This window comes from Trichechus manatus, unplaced genomic scaffold, assembly GCF_000243295.1.
Source record: "Trichechus manatus latirostris isolate Lorelei unplaced genomic scaffold, TriManLat1.0 scaffold00080, whole genome shotgun sequence".
Taxonomy (NCBI): Eukaryota; Metazoa; Chordata; class Mammalia; order Sirenia; family Trichechidae; genus Trichechus; species Trichechus manatus.
In genome coordinates this window covers 10,559,689-10,579,867 of record NW_004444016.1, presented here as the reverse complement: position 1 = coordinate 10,579,867, position 20,179 = coordinate 10,559,689, and the positions used below count along the sequence as shown (strand labels likewise).

The 20,179-nt window shown below is 41.0% G+C and overlaps 1 protein-coding gene across 5 annotated transcripts in view; it reads right to left on the bottom strand.

The window, feature by feature from the left end:
* The window catches only part of ARHGAP26 (Rho GTPase activating protein 26), a 550,033-nt gene that overhangs the window by 148,090 nt on the left and 381,764 nt on the right, over window positions 1-20,179 (bottom strand). For all 5 annotated transcript variants that reach the window (XM_004381135.1, XM_023735643.1, XM_023735640.1 and 2 more), the window contains exon 18: window positions 17,599-17,758. In XM_004381135.1, coding sequence (XP_004381192.1) covers window positions 17,599-17,758 — 160 coding nt within the window. The remainder of the gene's footprint in view (window positions 1-17,598; window positions 17,759-20,179) is intronic.

The window sequence follows — 20,179 nt, the reverse complement described above, 5'->3', positions numbered from 1 at the left end:
CAGGTAGTTCTAGTGCATTTTCTTCCACTGGAAAGTCATCTGGTTTTTTATTTTGGATGCCTACTGGAACCATCCTGTCCTGTTTTTGTAAATGTTTCGATATTGTCTGCTGTCTTTTGGGCATTCAGTAGTTATTTTTCTTGTTTATTGATTGTAGATTTGTTTGTTTCATCCCTTTTTTAAAAAAAAATTGACTGTCTCAGCAGGCGGACTGTGTGTTTTTTGTTGTTTGCTTGTCTGTGGGCATGATACTTTTCGCCTCCTTCTCCAATTGGCAGGGTCAGTCACTCTGATATGGTACCGCAGGGCAGGTCTAGCTGAATAGGAGTTACTGGGACGGGCTGTTTGTGGCACTCACTACAGCCACCAGGGTGGGTCGGTAATCAGTGCAGGGCAGGTTCCAGTAGGCCGTGCCTGTGCTGCTTTGTGGTGTGATGTTAAGTGCACAGTACAAGTAGGCAGGACGTAGCAGAGAGATTGTTATGTGTGGAGCGGTTGTTTTGTCTCCCACTGGAAGCCCCGTGAAGCTGCTTTCTCATTTGCTGGTCTCCAATAGGAGTCCAAGACGGTGGATCCGTGCTGTGTTAGCTGGTAGGGGACCTCTGCATGAATCTCTCCTCGCTCTCTGTTCTCTGTCAGTTTTCTCACTCCATTTGGTGCTTGGATGAGTTCTTTATCTCTTCATTTGATGTTTTAGGGTTTCAGGATTGTTGTTTTCTCTGTTCGGCTTAGTTTTTCAGATCTTTGCTGTGGAGGGATGGTGTGATGCTTCCACCTAGGGCGCCATTTTGCCGGAAGTCTCATCTTTTTTTCAACAGTTAAAAGTGTGGCAGAATTCAATAATAATAATAGCCAATATGTGTGTGGTGCTTACTGTGACTACTGTCCCCCTGCGCTGCACACTCCCTAGGGACCAGCCGCTGTACTATGTGCTTCACATGTACCATATTTAAGCACAAATAATGTACACCTTCTACACTTGTTTGCCAACCTCGCTGCCCGCTCAAGGTACTTCTGTAAGCGCACTATGCTAATTTTTTTATAGCAACAAGTAAAAAAAAATTGGCATAGCAGTGCTTATGGAAATACCTCACAGGGGCAGGGTACAGTCAGAAGACAAATGGAGAAGGTGGGAGTTATCTACATAAAAATATGTTAACTCACTCAGTTCTCAGCAATCTTGCATAATAGGTACTGCCCTCACTGTTTTGTAATGAAGAATGGAGGAACACAGAGGTTAATTCAGTTGCCACTACTATAGACATAATTACAGGAGACAGTATAGGTTATTTTCCAGATTCCTTTAGATGCTTATGATAATAATAACAACACACATTCATTCCATCAATAAAGATCTTTTGAGTATTTACTTTAAACAAAGCACTCTGAATATCACAGTGAATGAGGCAAACACAGCCCCAGCTGTTAGAGACTCTGCATTCCAGAAGCTACCATCTAGTTTGTCTTTGCCATGCCAGACACTGGGTTAAGTGCTTTGTAAGAATTATCTCATTTAATGGCAAAATACACTTTTAAAAAAAAAAATCATTGAGATTATATTCCTTAGTCTTGTGTCCTACAGATTTCACTAACAGTATAACATTTTCCTCTTCTTTAAAAAACCTTCAAAAGATGATTCATAATGGCTGCATAACACCCCCACTATACTGAGATATCAATATCCCTGGCTGGCACAAATGGTTTGCTCTCGGCTGGTAACTGAAGAGTTGGTGGTTTGAACCCGCTCATTGGCACCGTGGAACAAAAGGCTTGGCAATCTGCTTCTATAAAGATGACAGCCGAGAAAACCCTATCGAGCAGTTGTATTCTATAACACATGGAGAGTTGTCAGGAGTTGGAACTGACTCAACAGCATTCAACAACAATAACAGATTAAGATATCGAAATGTATTGATCCAGTCATTAGCCATCTCTTACTCTTTGGAGCTAGCCCCCTTGTAGATATTCTCTTTCCGAGGAGGGAAAGAAAACAGGATGAGTAACAGGAGGGTGGTGGTGCCACCCTGATACCTTCACCTTTGCATGGCCCTAGACACACCAGAGTCTGTCTCATGGGCCTCTCTCCATTATGTGTGATTTGAAAGCAAAACTCAAAAGCTGATACAAATAAAGCAAACTTGTAAGAATTATAAGAATTTCAGCCAAAACAGCTGCTGTCCATGAGTTGGCAGGTCCTTGGGCTCCAATGATGCCAGGCAGCTGGTTAAGTCAGTCTCGCTCCCAAACACAGCTGTTTGAAAACAGCGTTATCATATTTTCCCTAGGGGACTGAAATTTTTCAAAAAAATAAACTGAATCACTACATACTTGAATCCAGTTGGGGCAAGGGGATAAAGGAGAGAAGAAGACTTAAGGCAAAAACAACAACAACAAAAAACTGGGTTGGAACCCCTAAAAAATAAGTTTACCAGTGCCACACATCTCTAGTCTCTTTTGGAGTCTCTGTAAGAGGAAGAAAAGAGAAAGCCTGTGGTTGTTGATGGTCTCCAGTTTGGCAGCCTCTAAGAAGCTTTCTCCTTTATCCTTACTTGGTTCCCCAAACAATGCTGAGTCACAGGTGCTCCTAGATGACAACCTAACCAGGCACCATCATCATCACCATTTCAAAATGGTTCCCATATATAAGTGTTTGCACCTGCCAAGCACTATACTAGGTGCTTTACAGGACTTATCTCTATGCTGTAGGTCAACTTTACATAATAAGTATGGTGACCATTTCATAAGTATGGTGACCATTTCATGATGAGAGGCTTCCTGACCTCACACTTAGCTAGCCAGGAGTGGGGCCGGGACTGGAGCCCCAAGGGCAGAAGTTTCTAACAACCACACTCGCCACCACCTGAGCTGTCATTCCGCTCATCTTCCCCAGCCAATTCTCTCTACAGAAACCAGTGTCCCAAACCCACAAGAATGGATTTCAACAAATAATGGTGTCCATTCACACCCTTTTGCCTCTGGCCTCAAGTATAGCACCTTCAGCAATCCTCAGCTTGGAAAAGGAATTCAGAGTTAGTGATAGGCCTGATTCTCATGCTACCTCACCCCACCCCTCACGTCTGGCCTCCAAATTTTGTTTCTCTTTTCTTTAATGAGTTACAGAGAATGAGATCCTCTCCCAGCTGTAGTGGGAGTGGAGAAAATGAATATATATTTTAATTTCAACTGTCAACAAAAATATGACATTTACTCCTTCCTAAGAATTGTAGTAAATGCTAGAGAAACAAAGGGAATAAACTGTGAGGAAGGACCATGGACTTAGACAGATGCATGAAAAATTCCTTCCAAAACAATGTTTATACACAGCAGAGTGGGAAGAAATGTGGAAGCACAGATGAGGGAGAATTTCATTCTGCTCACTGACCGTTTTCTCTAAGAGAAACGTTATTCCAGCTCACTAGAATTAGCTCTGAAGGAGCACAAGCCGTTTGTGATCAGCTGCTAACCTAAAAGTTGGCAGCTTAAATCCACCCAGTGGCTCCAAGGAAGAAAGACCTGGTGATCTGCTTCGTAAAGATTACAGCCAAGAAAACCCTGTGGAGCAGTTCTACTCTGTAACTCAGAGTCGCCATGAGTCACGGGATGACATGACGGTAGACAACAGTGATGACATGAATCAGCTCTAGAAGACAGTGATTTTCACTATAGGCAAGAACTACAGCCCCGAAAGGCAGTTCTCTGGCTTTTATTGTAAGCCAGGCCCAGGCTTAAGAAGAGCTCTGATAGGGCTATTCTCAGGCTCAAATGCAGTAACATGCAAGTGATCACACTGCAAAATGTAAAGTGCCAAAGGTGGCAATATCCTCGTTATCACTACACACTTTTTTCAAGGTGTGAGGCACCTTTGTGAATTAGACTAGTAAGAGTAGATGACAAAGTTTCATTAAGAAGTCTGGGAAATCATTCCCTAAATTACTTTTGTTCATTTAATTGATAACTGAAACTTGAACACATGCAAGTTGTTTAAACAAAACACACAAAAATACAAACACCAGAAAAAACTCAAAACAAAACAACCCCAAACCAGTTGCTGTTGAGTCGATTCTGACTAACGGCAACCCTGTGCATGTCACAGCAGAACTGTTCCAGAGGGTTTTCAAGGCTATGACCTTTTCCAAAGCAGATTACCAGGCCTTTCTTCCAAGGTGCCTCTATGTGGATTCGAACCACCAACCTTTTGGTTAGTAGTAGAGTGCTTAACTGTTTGGGATGCCTGCAAGTGTTTAAAGGCTGCTTATTGTCGAGCCTTCTTCTACCTAGGCCAAGAGTCTGCATCTGTGATAAAAGTTCAAGTTGAAATTCTGATGAAAATCTGAATTATTCCCAATTTTGTAGGTTATTCCAATCCTATTTAGTTTGGAAAAGATGATTTCAAGAGACTCAAACGAAGTTTTCTTCAGTCTACTGAGAAGAATTACTGTACAAATGGCCCTGCTCAATGATGGAATCATGAGTGCATATAATCTATGAGCAATGGATTTATGGAGCTTTACCATGTGGCTGGAACAATCTACTCATTTCAAAGACTTCCCAAATTAACATACAAGGCGGGGGGCGGGGAATTTATTCTGTGCCCCCAGTGCCCCATTAATACTGTCCAAACTTACAAATGAATTCTGACTTAGTCAGGAATGCCTTGGAGATAAAAGTCAAGAAGGTCATAAGCCTTCTGAAACTACTGGGGAAAAAGTCATACAATAAAAATATAACTCCAGATACCCCTTCCAGGTACCCCCAATTTCAAGCTTCCTATAAGTGGAATTCCTGTTAAACCAAACCCATTGCCATTGAGTCAATTCTGACTCATAGTGATTCTACAGAACAGAGTAGAACGACCCCATAAGGTTTCCAAGGAGCAACTGTTGGATTCGAACTGCTGACCTTTTGGTTAGCAGCTGAGCTCTTAACCACTGTGCCAGCCATAAATACCAAGCTACTGTTTCCCCTAAGCCATGGTGCACAGTAGTCAGGAGCTTGGCCTCTGCAGTCAGACCTGGCTGACTGCTGGTTCTGGCATTTACTCAGTGGGCAACCTACATTACACTGACCTCACCATCACCATCATCGACATCATTGCCATCATCCCCATCAAAATACAGGAAGAGGATTTAACGTTGTTATGTGGGTAGAGAGCAAACAGGCTTTGGAGCTAGACAGACTTGGGTTCAAATCCTGACTTTGCCAACTACTAGCTCTGTGATCTCAGGCAAGTTCCTTAACTCCTCTGAGTCTGTTTCTCTTCTGCAAATGGGGGTCTGATACCTGCCATGCAGAGCTACTGAAAAGATAATGCACATAAAATGCTTAGCACAGTACCTGGTATAGAACAGGCAGGAGGTTTGGGGGGCATAAACAAGAATAAAAATAACCAAACCTTGTTGAGTGACTACTGTGCTAGGTTACAGCAAAACCTGCAAAAGCCAGAAGGTTTGTAAGGCGGAAACCTTTCAGAGAAGGAAAACTCAAATATTTTCCACTAAAACGAGCGATAGAAAAGTGGTAAGACTGCACCCTGTCAAAGGTGGAAAACTTGCAAGACTCAGAAAAACAAGGTAGTTTCATCGAGTTCCAGCTCTCACAGGTTTCACTGCATTTATACAGGTTATCTCATTTTTTTTTAAACTGACAATAACCTCATTAGAGAGGTGCTGCTATTCTTCCCATTTTGTATATGAGGAAACTGAGACTCACTGGGATTAACTGACTTGTCCGAGGCCAAACAGATCAGAAGTTCATCTGAACTGGGACCTACACAGTCTGACTGTCTGGGTCTTCACCATTGGTGATCTGTATGTTGTTGTTAATTGCCACGGAGTTGGCTCTGACTTATGCTGACCCCATGTACAACAGAACGAAATGTTGCCCGGTCCTGTGCCATCTTCCTGATTATTGGTATGCTCAAGTCTATTGTTATGGCCACTGTGTATTTTGAATGGCCTTCTAATCAAGGGGGCTCATCTCCCAGCGCTATATCGGACAATACTGTTGTGATTCACAGTGTTCTTTGGCTAATTTTTGGACGTAGATCACCAGGCCTTTCTTCCTAGTCTGTCTCAGACTGGACACTCTACTGAAACATGTCCACCAAGAGTGGCCCTGCTGGTATTTGAAATACTGGTGGCAGGGCTTCCAATATCAGAGCAACACGCAAGCCACTACAGTATGACAAACTGACAGATGGGTGGTGGTGTGGTCTTCATACGTATTATTAATTTGAGAGTCAGAGGGCAAAATGAAGAGATCATAAGTTTTGGAGTCTGATGGATCTGGTTCAGTCATTCACTAGATCTATGACCTGGAGTAAGAATTATATAATTCTCTGACCTTCAGACATCTCATCTGTGAAAAACTCCTAGGGCTGTGCTGAGGACCGAAGATAATGTACACAAGGCACCTAACACACGGTTTGGCACTCAGTATTCAATAAAAAAGCAGAATTACAAAGTACAAGAAAGGAAATAACCAGAGACTCAACAATGAATTATTTGTAGTCGGGACATAAGGATTTAATTTATAAGTGTAAATTTAATTACTGCTCTTTGCGAAACACTGATCCTAACTGCTTCCAGCAATGCTAGAATGTGCTGTTCTTTTTCCCTTGCGTTGTCAATAAAATTCAAATTTCACCAGCCCATCTTGACACTGTAGAGCATTGACATGGAATTTGTTCTTAGCCATGCCACATACACATTTTTATACCTTCTCCAATTCCATCTCTCACATACTCCTACAATTTAAAAGGGTTAGGAGTCTCCCTGTAATGTGTGTGGTTTATTCTTTATTATGTGCTGTGACTTTTATGGGAAGAAAATTAGGTCATGATGAAGAGTTCCTGGCCTATAACTGCAAGTAGCTCTGAGAAAATAAATCAGTGACAGAGACCCAGGGATTACAACGCAAAACAGAAAGGCTTCTATGCTAGAGGAGATTGACTATTTTCTTGAGACACAAATGCAAGCATCAGGGTCCCAAATATTAAGGGGTTAGCTTGTTTAATCTGAAAAGCATCTGCTTTGAAAGAGGAGCACTAGAACGAATGCCCATGGCTCACACACTGTAGACTCATTCTCACGTCAAACCATGGAGTAGAGGACTGCTCTGGGCACTAACTCAGTGCTTTCCCATTGGAAAACCAGGCAAGTTTCGGCAGGGCTTGTTTAGTGTAACAGTTAAGAGGCCAAATCCAGAGCCTGTAGCTACAGAGAGGTTTTTTAAGGACATTTGGAAGTCTGATGTCCTGTTGATATCAGCATTTTGGCAGAGGGATTGGCAATTTGGAAAGCAGTTTGGGGAGTTTTATTAAAAATCCCTCAAAGCAATCCCATTTAGTAACTGAGGGTATACATAGATGGTTCAGGCAATCCACAGGATGCTATAATTTTCCATATCTCCAGAAAGATTTTATTTCCAGTTGTCTTTGCTGATGAAGAAGAACAGACTGAAACACAACAACCATCTTCACCCTCATTTGGGCAACATGAAAGGAGTTTCACAATTAAAATAACGATCAGTTTATCAGGGGTTTATCGGGGGGATACACATGTTCAGACCCACAACCTTATCACATTAATGAAGAGTATCTGACACAGCACTTGCCACTAAAAACCAAACCAAACCAAACCCTGTGTCAGAAGAATTCCAGCCTAACCTGTAAGTAAAGCTAGCTTGCTTCTAAACAAGGAGAGAACCATACACTCAGGAACTGATGAGAGAAAAAGCAACATAAAATTAAGAAATAAAAAATCAATGAGCAAATGAGAAAAGCCAGACCATAACATACCAGATTAGCTTCCCGAGCAGGCAACAGGACCAGGGACTACCCAGAGTAGTAAAAGCACCCAGGCACATCTTAGTGTTGTTGTAGTTATTATCATTATTATTTATTTTTATTAATTTTGCATATCAACAGCTGCTTGAAACATCAAGGAAATGAAATGTAACTTGTTAAACACCAGTTAGTTGCCAGAAACTGTTCAAATCAACTGCATTTTCTTAATTGACGTACATTTGTGCACAAATCCCAACACTGGTGCGATAAATTTCTATGCCATCAACACTTTGGTAGAAGCACATGGAGGCAGTTTGGTTGGCCCAAATCAGCTCAAATCAAGCACTGAAAGGTGCTTGCATTTTATCGGGCCTACAAGGTTGCTTACGACTTCGTGCTTATGTTGCTGTTAGGTGCCGTCAAGTTGTTTCTGGCTTACAGTGACCCTAAGTACAAGAGAATGAAACACTGCCTGGTCCCGCGCAATCCTTGCTATGCTTGAGCCCATTGTTGCAGCCACTGTGTCAATTCATCTCATGAAGGGTCTTCTTCTTTTTTGCTGACCCTCTACTTTGCCAAGCATGATGTCCTTCTCCAGGGACTGGTCCCTCCTGGTAACATGTCCAAAGTATGTGAGATGAAGTCTCGTCATCCTCACTTCTAAGGAGCATTCTGGCTGTACTTCTTTAAAGACAGATTTGTTCGTTCTTCTGGCAGTCAATGATATATTCAATATTCTTCGCCAACACCATAATTCCAAGGCATCAGTTCTTCTGTCTTCCTTATTCATTGTCCGGCTTTCGCATGCATATGAGGCGACCGAAAATACCCTGGCTTGGATCAGGTACACCTTAGTCTCCAAAGTGACACTGTTGCTTTCCCCACATGTCTGTCAGTTTGTCATACTGAGGAGGCTTGCATGTTGCTGTGATGCTAGAAGATATGCCACCAGTATTTCAAATACCAGAAGGATCACCCATGGTGGACAGGTTTCAGTGGAGCTTGCAGACTAAGACAGATTAGGAAAAAGGACCCGGCAGTCTACTTCTGAAAAAACTGGCCAGTGAAAACCTTATGAATAACAGCGGAATATTGGTATTTATACTAGGTGTTAAACAGATCATCCATGGTTGTTAACTTCCTCTCTTTGACATAGCTACTGCAGTGCAATTATGTTAAAAAGGGGCACTGATTTTGGGGATCGACAGCTGAAGTATCAACCTTTACCTCCTCTAAAGAAAACTGAGGGACTGGGAAATGTTTTATAAAACATCAATAGGTATTAGAACAGGCAATGCTGACAAAGCATATGGTGCACAGGCACACATGTCCAAACACACATCCTGATTCATGTGCAGGAATGCTTTTGAGTGCCACAGTCAACAGAAATGTCAGGAATTGTTACAGAACAAGCAGGTCCAATCCTATTATATGTTGGAATTTAACAGTAAGGTAGCTCTCTCTCTCTCTCACACACATACATGTTATTAGCCTGAAATGTCACATCCAAACTATGAAAAAATGCCGTATTTTTTTTTTATATGGTTGTTCTTCCCAGATGTTTAAATTTCTCAAAGTCACTGGCAAGTTAACCTTTAAAGAAATGAATAAAAGAAAAACCTTGTAAGAAACAGCAGGGTTTCTGAGCTTTGAGGTATCTTGGACAACGACAGCATTCAATATTTTGTTTTGGTTTAAAATCTTAACTAGAAATGTATAAATATTGGTAACTTCTGCTATACCCTGAAGTATTTGTCTACTTGATGTTTTAAGGCTCAGAATAGGATACCTAGCTCAGTGTGATAAGCCGTGAGTTTGGGGAAACATTCTTTCCATACAGAAATGGTCTTTTTAAATAACTATTTGGTTATAGTAGACCTTAAAACAAGCACAGTAAGAACCAAAATCTTTGCCCTTTGAACATTCAACTCTGAGAGCTGACTACAGGTAAAAACAGCCAGACTCCCAAGTCTATTATTTTTCAGTCCTTATGTAATCCAAGTAGAGTCTAGGGTACAGGATACTAGCTGCTTAAAACTTCACATTTCTTGTTGCTTCTAGAGGAGGCTGACTACTCAGCTCCAAAAGAGTCACTGATGAAGTTATGAGCTAGTATTTCCTCTTAGAAGTCTAGCAAGAAGAACCAAATAAAGACCATGAGGACCATACTCTACCCTATCATAAGCAAAGCTGGAAGTCAGAGGTATACACTCTCTGAGTAAGACTTTTTAATATACAACCACAAGTTTATGGTCAACTCTATAGTTTTGTTATTTATTTAAAAAAAGATTTTGGTATAATAATCAGAGTGTAATTTGGTTCAGCTTCCAGGGTTGTCTTTCTAAAGTGCTGATATAATCATTCACCCCTCTACCTGGAAACCTCTGAGAGCTCCCAGTTCTCAGGAGTAAATTCCAACCCTTTTTCATAGCTTTCAAGATCCCTTAACAACTGGGCGAAATCCAACTATCTGGCAGCATCTCCCACCACTTGCTAGCAAAACCCACAGTCCTTCCACAACCATGTAATTTTAATACACATGACTTGATTAATGCTGTTTCTCTGGAAGGCTATCCCTCCTGTCTCCACTCTTCCTCTACCTAGAAAACTTCTATTCACGTGTCAGAGCCCAATGCCGATGGAATTAAATTCTTTCTCCTGAGTGTTCCCATAACACTTTATCCATCTTACTGAATGATACTTAGCTCACTGTATTATGGTTAATTATACTCTCTTAAGGAGCCCTGGTGGCACAATAGTTAAGAGCGCAGCTGCTAACCAAAAGGTGGGCAGTTCGAATCCACCAGCCACTCCTTGGAAACCCTAAGGGGCAGCTTTAAACTTTGTCCTATAGAGTTGCTGTGAGTTGGAATCAACTCGATGGCAATGGGTTTGGTGTTTTTGGTTTTATACCCTCTTAAAATATGAGTGCCTTAAAAAAAATCTTATTTTTCTTCAACCAATAGTAGATGTCCAATAAATATTCATTATGTAGAATAAAGATTAACTAAAGTAATTTTAATAGTTTGAGTTCGGAAAGCAGTCCTAGATTCAAACCCTAGTTCCTCTCCTAACAGGCTGTCTTTAAACTCTCTGCACTTCAGATTCATATTTTGTAAAACAGCTAAAAATGATGACCTTACAGGGTTGCTGTGAAAATCATATGAGATGATCAATACAAAGTGCTTAGCACACTATCTTACAGATGGTAAGCTGCAAGTAAAAGTTAGCTATTGCTATCATTATCATTATTATTATTTCTGGACTATGTACTTCCAAAAGATCCATTATCTCCAACTGAATAAATAAGTCAGTGTTGTATTACTAATGTGGAGAGGAAAAATTACCATGAATATCCAATCATAACACCTTATCTTCTGGCTTTTTCCTCTGTGACTCCTCTTACTCTGGGATATCTACTTCCTAGAACTGTGGCAAGCATAGCTCTTGTCCCTGGCGCTATCTGAGAAGGGAGAGAAGAGTTTCTGGACCATTGTAACATGGTAAGTATATGGTTAGTAAGCTTAATTTGACCAAATTCAAGTTCTGTGTGAAGCATGTCACTAAGTCTCCCATGAAGGAGATACATGTGGGTTCTCTGTGAAAAGAGAGGCTCAGCAGGGGATGTTTCTACACCCACAGGCACTGTTCAAGGGTGTGCAGATGTGCCAGTGACTACAAAAAGGCATTCATCTTCATTTCCACAGAATGTCTAGGTTAATGCTTACTGAAGAGAGAGAAACAGAGACAGAGAGACAGAGAAAGAAAAAGAGAAAGAGACCATATGCTTTAGTCAGAACTCACAGGCCTTTTTCCTTCTCTTGAAAAAAATGTATTTTATCAAGTAAAAGAAACTGAATTTTCTGGCTCTTCTTTTAAATGTCAATTTTAAAGACAAAGATGTTTTTCCAGTTTTAGACATTTATGAGTTAGTTCTCCATACTGAGGCTTACAAAGGGTATCTGAGGACTGGACTTACCACTACCATCAAATGTTTTATGCCCCCTCACTGTGTAAATACAGCAATGCTGACACACAGAAGAGCGCTTTGCATAAAAAGTACTTATCAAGGAGTGGCCTGTGTTCAGCATAAGCCACTAATAAGAAAGCAAAGCCTTCCACCAAGGGGACTAAGTGCAAACCTGCCAGCGATGGGAGCGTGAGGAATCATGGCAGATCGTCTGCAGAGATGGCTGCCAATAATTCCTCCACCACTGTACATACTGCTCCTCGAATCAGAGGTCGAGTCTATTTCCCCTCCTTTTGAATCTGGTTGGACTTGTGATTTGCTTTGGCCAACAGAATGTGGTGGAAGTAATGCTTTATCTGTTCTAGGCCTACGCCTTAAGAGGCCTTCTGGTTTTGCTTTCTGGAAGTCAGGGCTAGACTACTGAGTGATGAGAAACTACATGGAGATAGCGAGAGAAAGGTCTCATGGAGGAGAACAAAGGTGTCCCAGCCAGCAGCTAGTACCAAGGTCCTCCAGCCCCAGTAGAACCATCCCAGCTGACACTATGTGGGATACACATGAGCCCTCCCCAAATTTATGACCCACAGAACTGTGAGAAATAAAATCACTGTTGTTTCAAGTCACTAGGTTTGAAGATGGTTTGCTATGCAGCAATAGTTAACTGAAACAGACATCTTATAGTTCAATTTTCTCTGTCTGTCCATCTATGGAGCAGATCTATTAGCTAGACACTTGAGTTTCTGCACCCTCTTTCAGTACTGTGTTCTATTTCTTTCTGAATCCCTCCCAATCCTTGTCCAATGGCACAAAGTATAAACACCTTAAAATGTTCTTCACAACATGGGAGCATGTTATACCAGGAACTTGGGGGATGTATATTTAAGTCCTGTGTTAGGGGTTGTTTCAAGCACAGTGTCATATGCCATCATATGCTTCTTACTGGTGGGCAGGTGGCTAAGGTGTTGCTGGAAAGCATTTCTTCAAAAGGGATTTCAGGATTTTCTCCAACTCTGATACTCAAGATTAGACAGAAAAGAAGTCATTCCTGGACATTTGTGTATTTCAAGAAAATTACACAAAATCTAACGGAATGCTCATTAAATACTGTTAACTGAGATGTTAATATCATGAATTTTAAAGATCAAGTCTCTGACAAGTTTCTGAGAACACACTAATGCTCTAGATTTGATGACTAAAGGCAATTTCTATTGGCAGATATGAACAGTCAAAGGGTTGTCTCTAGAACACCAGGGGCCACAGCATGGTCGTGGGTGCTTGGAAAGCCTGGGAGGTGAAAACCACAGACTTCCTGACAAGGCTGAGGTGGCATTTGCTCTCCATGCCAAGACATGCCTGAAGCTACATTTTAAAAATTTATTCTAAATTTTTTACCAGAAAGGTAAACCTGATGAATATTAAGGGCTTTCTCCCAAAATAATGTACATATACAGGTCTTGCCTATAACTGTGGGCCATCAAGGACATCAGATTAAAAACTCCCTTGGGGCTGAAGACACACACGTTGGTGTGGCCTTTTGCCTGGAAAGCTTTCACACGCATGCCTTCACCAGCTCCCCCAGGAACATAAATCTTACTTGTGATTCATCTTACTCTCTGGCATAGATTAATGGAGAAGAACATATAATGAAGCATCATAATACCCTTTTTATATGCACATTGCCAAATAAATATCAGCGAGTAACATAATTTATAATCCCCCAAGCCAGATGAGTATTTTCACCAGTCTCTTACCCATATATTCATAAGCCTGGTCAAGCATTTCATATTTCATTTCTGTTTCTATACTTTGTGTCTAAAGCAGAGATGGCTGCTTGCTTACAAGAGTTTCAATATTGTTACTAGTAGCATTAGATCTTTCTTTCTGCCATGCTACTTTGGAATATGTTTTCTGGCTTTGAATGTCCAAGGACACCTAAAATAATTACAGTTCAAGTCATTACACACTGCCTACTAAAAGCTCAAATATACCCTTTAGGGACAGACACATAATCAAACTGCTTACTTAGAGATCTGTCTCAACATTTAAAACTATTTTAAGAAAAGATTAAGTTATTTAAAAAGTACTGTTGGGCGGCAGATGTGACATTTGGAGAGGGACTTGGATTTGAGATCTATTTCCAGAGAATTCTGTTGAGATTGATAAAAATAATGGTTAACATTTATTGAACCTTGCTACATTCCAGATCCTTGGCTAAGTCCTTTATATAAACTACCTCTTTTAATTCTCACAGCAAACCGACTGAAGGAATGCAGCAGACTGGCTAGTGGTCATCACACTGGCTCCCCTTTCCTCTGGACACACAGTTAGGCTGCTTTTCCCAGCCTCCCCTGCAGTTACGTGTGGCCATGGGACTGTGGCCATGGGACTGAGGTCTGACCAATGGAATGTGAGGGAAAATAAAAGGAAGCATCTTCCAGGTTTGGCACATGAATTCTTACTCCATCCTCCATGCTCTCTCACTTCACCTATCTGCAGAGTGGAAGGCAGAGCTACAAGATGGAAGGGGCCTGGAATGCTGAATCACCACATGGAAGGCCTCCCTCAAAATACCCACACTGAACTGTTATGTGAGCAAAAAACAAACTTCTGTTGTCCTGAGTCACTGATATTTTGGGGTTGTTTGTTACAGCAGTTAGACTGTATGAAAAGTACTTTTATGAGCATAGAGAGGTTAAGTAATCTGTTCATGGTCACACAGCTAGTAAGTGATAGAGCCTGGATTTGAATCCATGTTATTAACTGTTATTCTATTCGATTCCCTTTTCACACGTTCATATTTATCGTATATAACATAAACTGTTCCTACACCTGATTTGAGGGAGGTGAGTAGACGGGGTTCCAAGGTTGAGGAAAGAGGGAAAGTTGTTGTTGTTAGGTGCCATAGAGTCGCATCTGACTCAGCAACGCTATGTACAACAGAACAACACACTGCCCAGTCCTGCACCACTCTCATAATCGTTACTATGTTTGAGCCCACTGTTGCGCCACTGTATTAATCTATCTTGTTGAGAGTCTTCCTCTTTTTCACTGACCCTCTACTTTACCAAGCATGATGTCCTTCTCCAAGGACCGATCCCTCCCGATAACATGTCCAAAGTACATGATACAAAGTCTCACCATCCTTGCTTCTAAGGAGCATTCTGGCTGTACTTCTTGCAAGACAGATTTGTTTGTTCTTCCGGTAGTCCATGGTATATTCAGTATTCTTTGCCAACACTATAATTCAAAGGCATCAATTCTTATTCGGCCTTCCTTATTCATCGTCCAGCTTTTGCATACGAGGCGAAAGAAAATACTATGACTTCGGTCAGGTGCATCTTAGTCCTCAAAGTGACGTCTTTGCTTTTCAGCATTTTAAAGAGGTCTTTTGCAGCAGATTTGCCCAGTGCAATATATCATTTGATTTCTTGACTGCTGCTTCCATGGGTGTTGATTGTGGAAGAGGGGAGGTAGTTTCCTCAAATATATAATTTGATTTCTATATCTCTTATTAACCATGTAAGAGGAAGACTATGTTGCTTAAGCAACTTTGCAGATATCCCTATTACCTTTTGAGAGCTTATATTCAGAGGCTCTTTAGTAGTTATATAATGCTCTAGAACAAATTACTCCAAAATCTTTTAGCTTAAAATAGCAAATATTTATAATCTAGCCCAGTTTTGGTGGGTCAGGAAGCCAGAGTGGCTAAGCTGGGTAGTTCTAGCTCAGGGTCTCTCATGAGGTTACAGACAAGATGTTGGCTGGGGCTGCAGTCATCTGAGGGCTTGAATAAAGCTGGAGGATTTACTTCCAAGGGGACTCGTTTAATAGCTAACAAGTTCATTTGGTTGTTGGCAGGAGGCCTCTGTTCCTCCCCACTGGGCTGTGTGACTGTCCTCACAACACGGTGGCTTGCTTTGCCCAGAGTAAGCAATTCCATAAACCAAGGCAAATGCTGCAATATCTTTTACAACTAGTCTCAGAAGTCACATACTTTTCCTTCTACAACATCCTATTGATTATATAACCAAAAAATGCTAAACCAATTGCCATCAAGTCGATCCTGACTCATGGCTACGCCATGTGCTTCAGATCAGAATTGTTTTTCATCAGATTTTCAATGGCTGCAATCGCTTAGAAGCAGATCACCAGGCCTATCTTTTCCAAGGTGACCCTGGGTGGATTCGAATTACCAACCTTACAGTTAGTAGCAGAGCATTTAACCAGTTGCACCACCTAGGGAGTCCTACTGATCACCTTGGCCAGTCCTATCCAGTGTGGGAGGGGACGAGAGAGTGAATCACAGGAGGTGAGGATCAGTAGGAGCCATTTTGGAAGCTAGCTACCTCAAGGGCCAATTCATTCATCCAATACATATTTCAGTGCCTTCTGAAGCACTAGAGACAAAGCACTGAACAAGATACACAAAAGGCTATGCTTTTATGAAGTAAACATTCTAGTGGAGGGCAGAAAGGCAATAGACTTAAAAAATAAGTAAATATAGTAAGTTAGAAAGTGTTAAATGCTATGGAGAGAGATGGAGCAGGGTAAAGCGGAGGGGGAGGGGGAGGGCTGGAGGTGGGAACAGTTTGCAATTTTAAATAGAATGATCTAGGTAGGCCTCACTTAGAAGGCTTGAAGGAGGCAAGGAAACACACCATGTGGGTTTATGGAGGAATAGTGTTCCAGGCATTGGTAAGAGCAACTGCAAAGGCTTTGAGGTGGGAGTATGCCTGCTGCATCAAAGGATGAGCAAGGCAGTCAACGTGGCTGCAGGAAGGACACAAGGGGAGATGAAATCAGGTAAGTGACAGTGGGGGGAGTAGAGACTGTAGGATCTTACAGGCTCTTGTAAGAACTCTGAGTGAAACGGGTGGGTATTAGCAGACGAACGATATGATCTGACTTAATATTTTTAAGTCTCACTCTGGTGGCTGATATTAGAATAAACAGGCCAAGGGTGGAAGCAGGGAAACAAAGTAAGAGGCTCCTGCAAAAATTCAGACAGAAGATAATGGTGGCTTACATTAGGGAGTTATCAGCCAAAGTGGTGAGAAGTCAGATTCTAGACTTATTTTGCAGGTTCTCTAGTACGATTAATTCCCCATTATAGGCCATTATTTAAGAGGAGCTGCTTTTTTTTTTTTTTTTTTTTTTTTGTCGTCCCCGAGCTTTGGCTGTCAAATGGTGCTCTAGGGAATCCTGCTGGTTCTGAGAAGCTCACAGGAGTTTGCTACTAGAAGCAATGAGATGGGACAGATGTGTGACTCTAGCCCCAGTTTTACTGGGGCACTCTGTGTTGACATGTTTCATATAACATGGGGGTGGGAGAGACTTTCTTAAGCAAGTCCAGAAACCACAATGTCCTAAAGGAAAAGACAGCCCATCCATATGGCCATCTATACAAATTAAACACAAATAAGTGTATGAAAAAATATCATTTATAAAATTTATAAAATCAAAGGAAAACTATAGATTAGGAAAAGATATTTGTAACACAAATACTCCAAGTTTAATATTCCTAATATAAAAAGCTCTCATAGATTCACAAAACCAAGTAGAAAAATAGATGAAGGACATTTTCAAAATGAGGTTCATAATAAACCTCTTTCACTGGATTGTTGTGAGGATAAAGTAACGACATATATAAAGTGCTTCATATATGACCCCATGGCTACCACCATGATGACTGTCATCACCATTTTACCACCAGCAGCAACTTCATCATCATAACAGTTTAAGAGCTACTAGTGATGCAAACTTGAGTCAACCCTGAATGCCAATTCCAATGCAGCTTCCTCCAAAGAAAATTCGTCTCTGAGAGTAAACAATTATGTATTACCTTTTCATGATTTTCTATTAGGATCTCAATGACAATGTTCTGGAATTTTATATCCATGATGGCTGCCACTGTTTCTTCCTGAGGCCGCAGCAGGGTGGGTCCAAATACCACGCCAAGGTTTGCCACCGTCATCAAATTCTGCTTATGGTTATTAGCAACACTGGGAAGAAGGAAAAGAAAGCACACAAATGAAGGAAATAGTGTAATAACAGATAGCTGACTTCCCTACACTCTTCCTGCCTCCAGATTCATCTGGAAGGAGCCAGCACCTGAACCATCTTACCCAAAACCCACTGCCGTCAAGTTGATTTCCAACTCATAGCAATGCTACAGGACAGAGTAGAATTGCTCTGTAGAGTTTCTAAGGAGTAGCTAGTGGATTCAAACTGCTGACCTTTTGGTTAGCAGCCATAGCTCTTAACCACTGCACCACCAGGGCTTCCTGGACCATTTCAGGACACCCTGAAGTCAATAGAGAGACTTTTCTACTCGTATATTTGTCTACCAAAGTTTCTGAAACCTTCAGTGTTCGGGTGATTTTGTTGCTTCAAGATATGGCCATCTTTATAATTTCCATTTTGCCTGAAACAACGAATCTTTGAACCAAAGCAACTGCCTTCCAGAGTATGTACCTTTGCATATGCAAATCTCTGTTCTGCAAGTACAGGTAACTGCTAATCCCTCTTAGGTATAACTTCTGTACTTGGTTGCTTTTAAACCACTGTAATCATTAGCATTTTCTCTAATGCAAATATAACAACTCTTGACAGCTTTAATACATTTGTAAACATAGGCACGAAACAGACTTAATTTTTAAAATGGGCAGATCTGAATATTTAAAACCAAGTCAGGAAATTCAGCACTTTAGGCTCTAAGTATTAAAGCCCTGTCACATTAAACATGTGGCTCACATTACAAGAACCATGTGGTATAAACAGAAATAAAAATGCACTACTGTATCCACGTAGATGGCTGTGTTTATACTGTCACTTACACTTTAAGTCTAAGGAACACCAGTGTCAGCAGTAGCTGGGTCTGAGTAATTTCCTAAATACGTATGTATATTTTTGGATAAACAACTAGTCAAAACATGAATCTGAACCCTAAGTCCAGGCCAAAGTGACCTAGCTATAAAGCTCAATTGTTCATCTGCTGGCCTGCATATAAAAATATACCAATTATCTATAGGCAACAAGAAAAGCTGTAAGTTAAGGCCATTCAGTATTATTAAGAAATTTCTCCAAATCACCTGTTAGAAGAAGGAAGCTATTCATTACTAACCTGAAACTACAGAGAAATCAGGCAGAGAAGGGCAGTTTGCACAGACCTACCTCCCTTGCATTTAGGGCTATTTATACTGGGTATTTTTTCACAGAATTCTATAAATGCCTGCACTGTTTTCTTGCATACGTCTATTTTGTAGGAGGAAAAGAGGTTCTACTGGGTTAGATGCTGAAATACTTTATTGAAATGCTGCATCAACCAATTGTATCAACAAAGGTGTACTTTTCTTTACTCTTCTGGGGCTGAGAGTTTAACTTGATTAAAAACTTCCTCTTCTTGAAGGGGCAGGGTGTGGTTAGGTTTATGCAACTTTAACTGTGTTCCAGCCCAGTTAGGAAGAGAATTTGCTTCTGACTGCTAAGGAACACCTGCAGCAAGAAAATGTTATCACCAATCTCTGGGCCTGTTTCATGTCCACATAAGGATATTTTTAAAATGCTTTTTTAGTTCTATCTGAGTCTCCTCATTTTACTTAGAGTTCTTCATTCTGCCCAGAACTGCATCACGTTTCCAGTCTGACAGTGTTAATGCAGATGGTCAAGTTCTATATGGCAAGGAGGAGAGCCTTTGGTTCTGTGCCTCAGTCAGTCAGCCGTTATGCATATTTACAAGCTGCTTTTAACATCACTGCTGTCAATATCAACTCCTGTGTGAGGGAAGTGAATTCCATGCCCTTCTACTCCCCCTCCCACATAGGCTAGGTCAGTATACTTACCTCTCTTGTCACAAAAGTCCCTTGTGCAAATGAATCAACAAGCTATTTATGTATAAAAGCACTTTTAAATTGTAGACCAATACAAAAATATACGGTTTGCATGATGATCAGTTTTCACCATCAGGCTTCTCAACGCTACACCTGACTAAACCAAGAGCTTCCTTCCTGGGCTCCCTGACTCTAAAATCTTGGGGTTCAGCTTAATCCTGCCCACCCTATGAGTTACTGCCTAAAACTCAGATCTGATCTTTCCTCTGCTGGAAACCACAATAGTCCTATACGTCACTCAGCTGTTGGGAGTGAACACAATGGTACAGTACACGTGCAGTTCTCAACAATGCTTCTATTGTTTAATTGTTCTTATGATTACAAACCTTTGGTGGGCTCCACTGTTTTCAATATAAAGTTCACACTTACAAAATAACACACCTTTCTCCAACTTCACCACTAAGTCTTCTTCTGCCACCTGCCAACTCTGCGTTCCTGGACAAGTAACTCAATATGTCTAGGCTTTGGATTCCTCATATTAAAAAAAAAAAAAAAAGAGTGGGAATAAAACTCCTACTTCATTAGGTTTTTGTG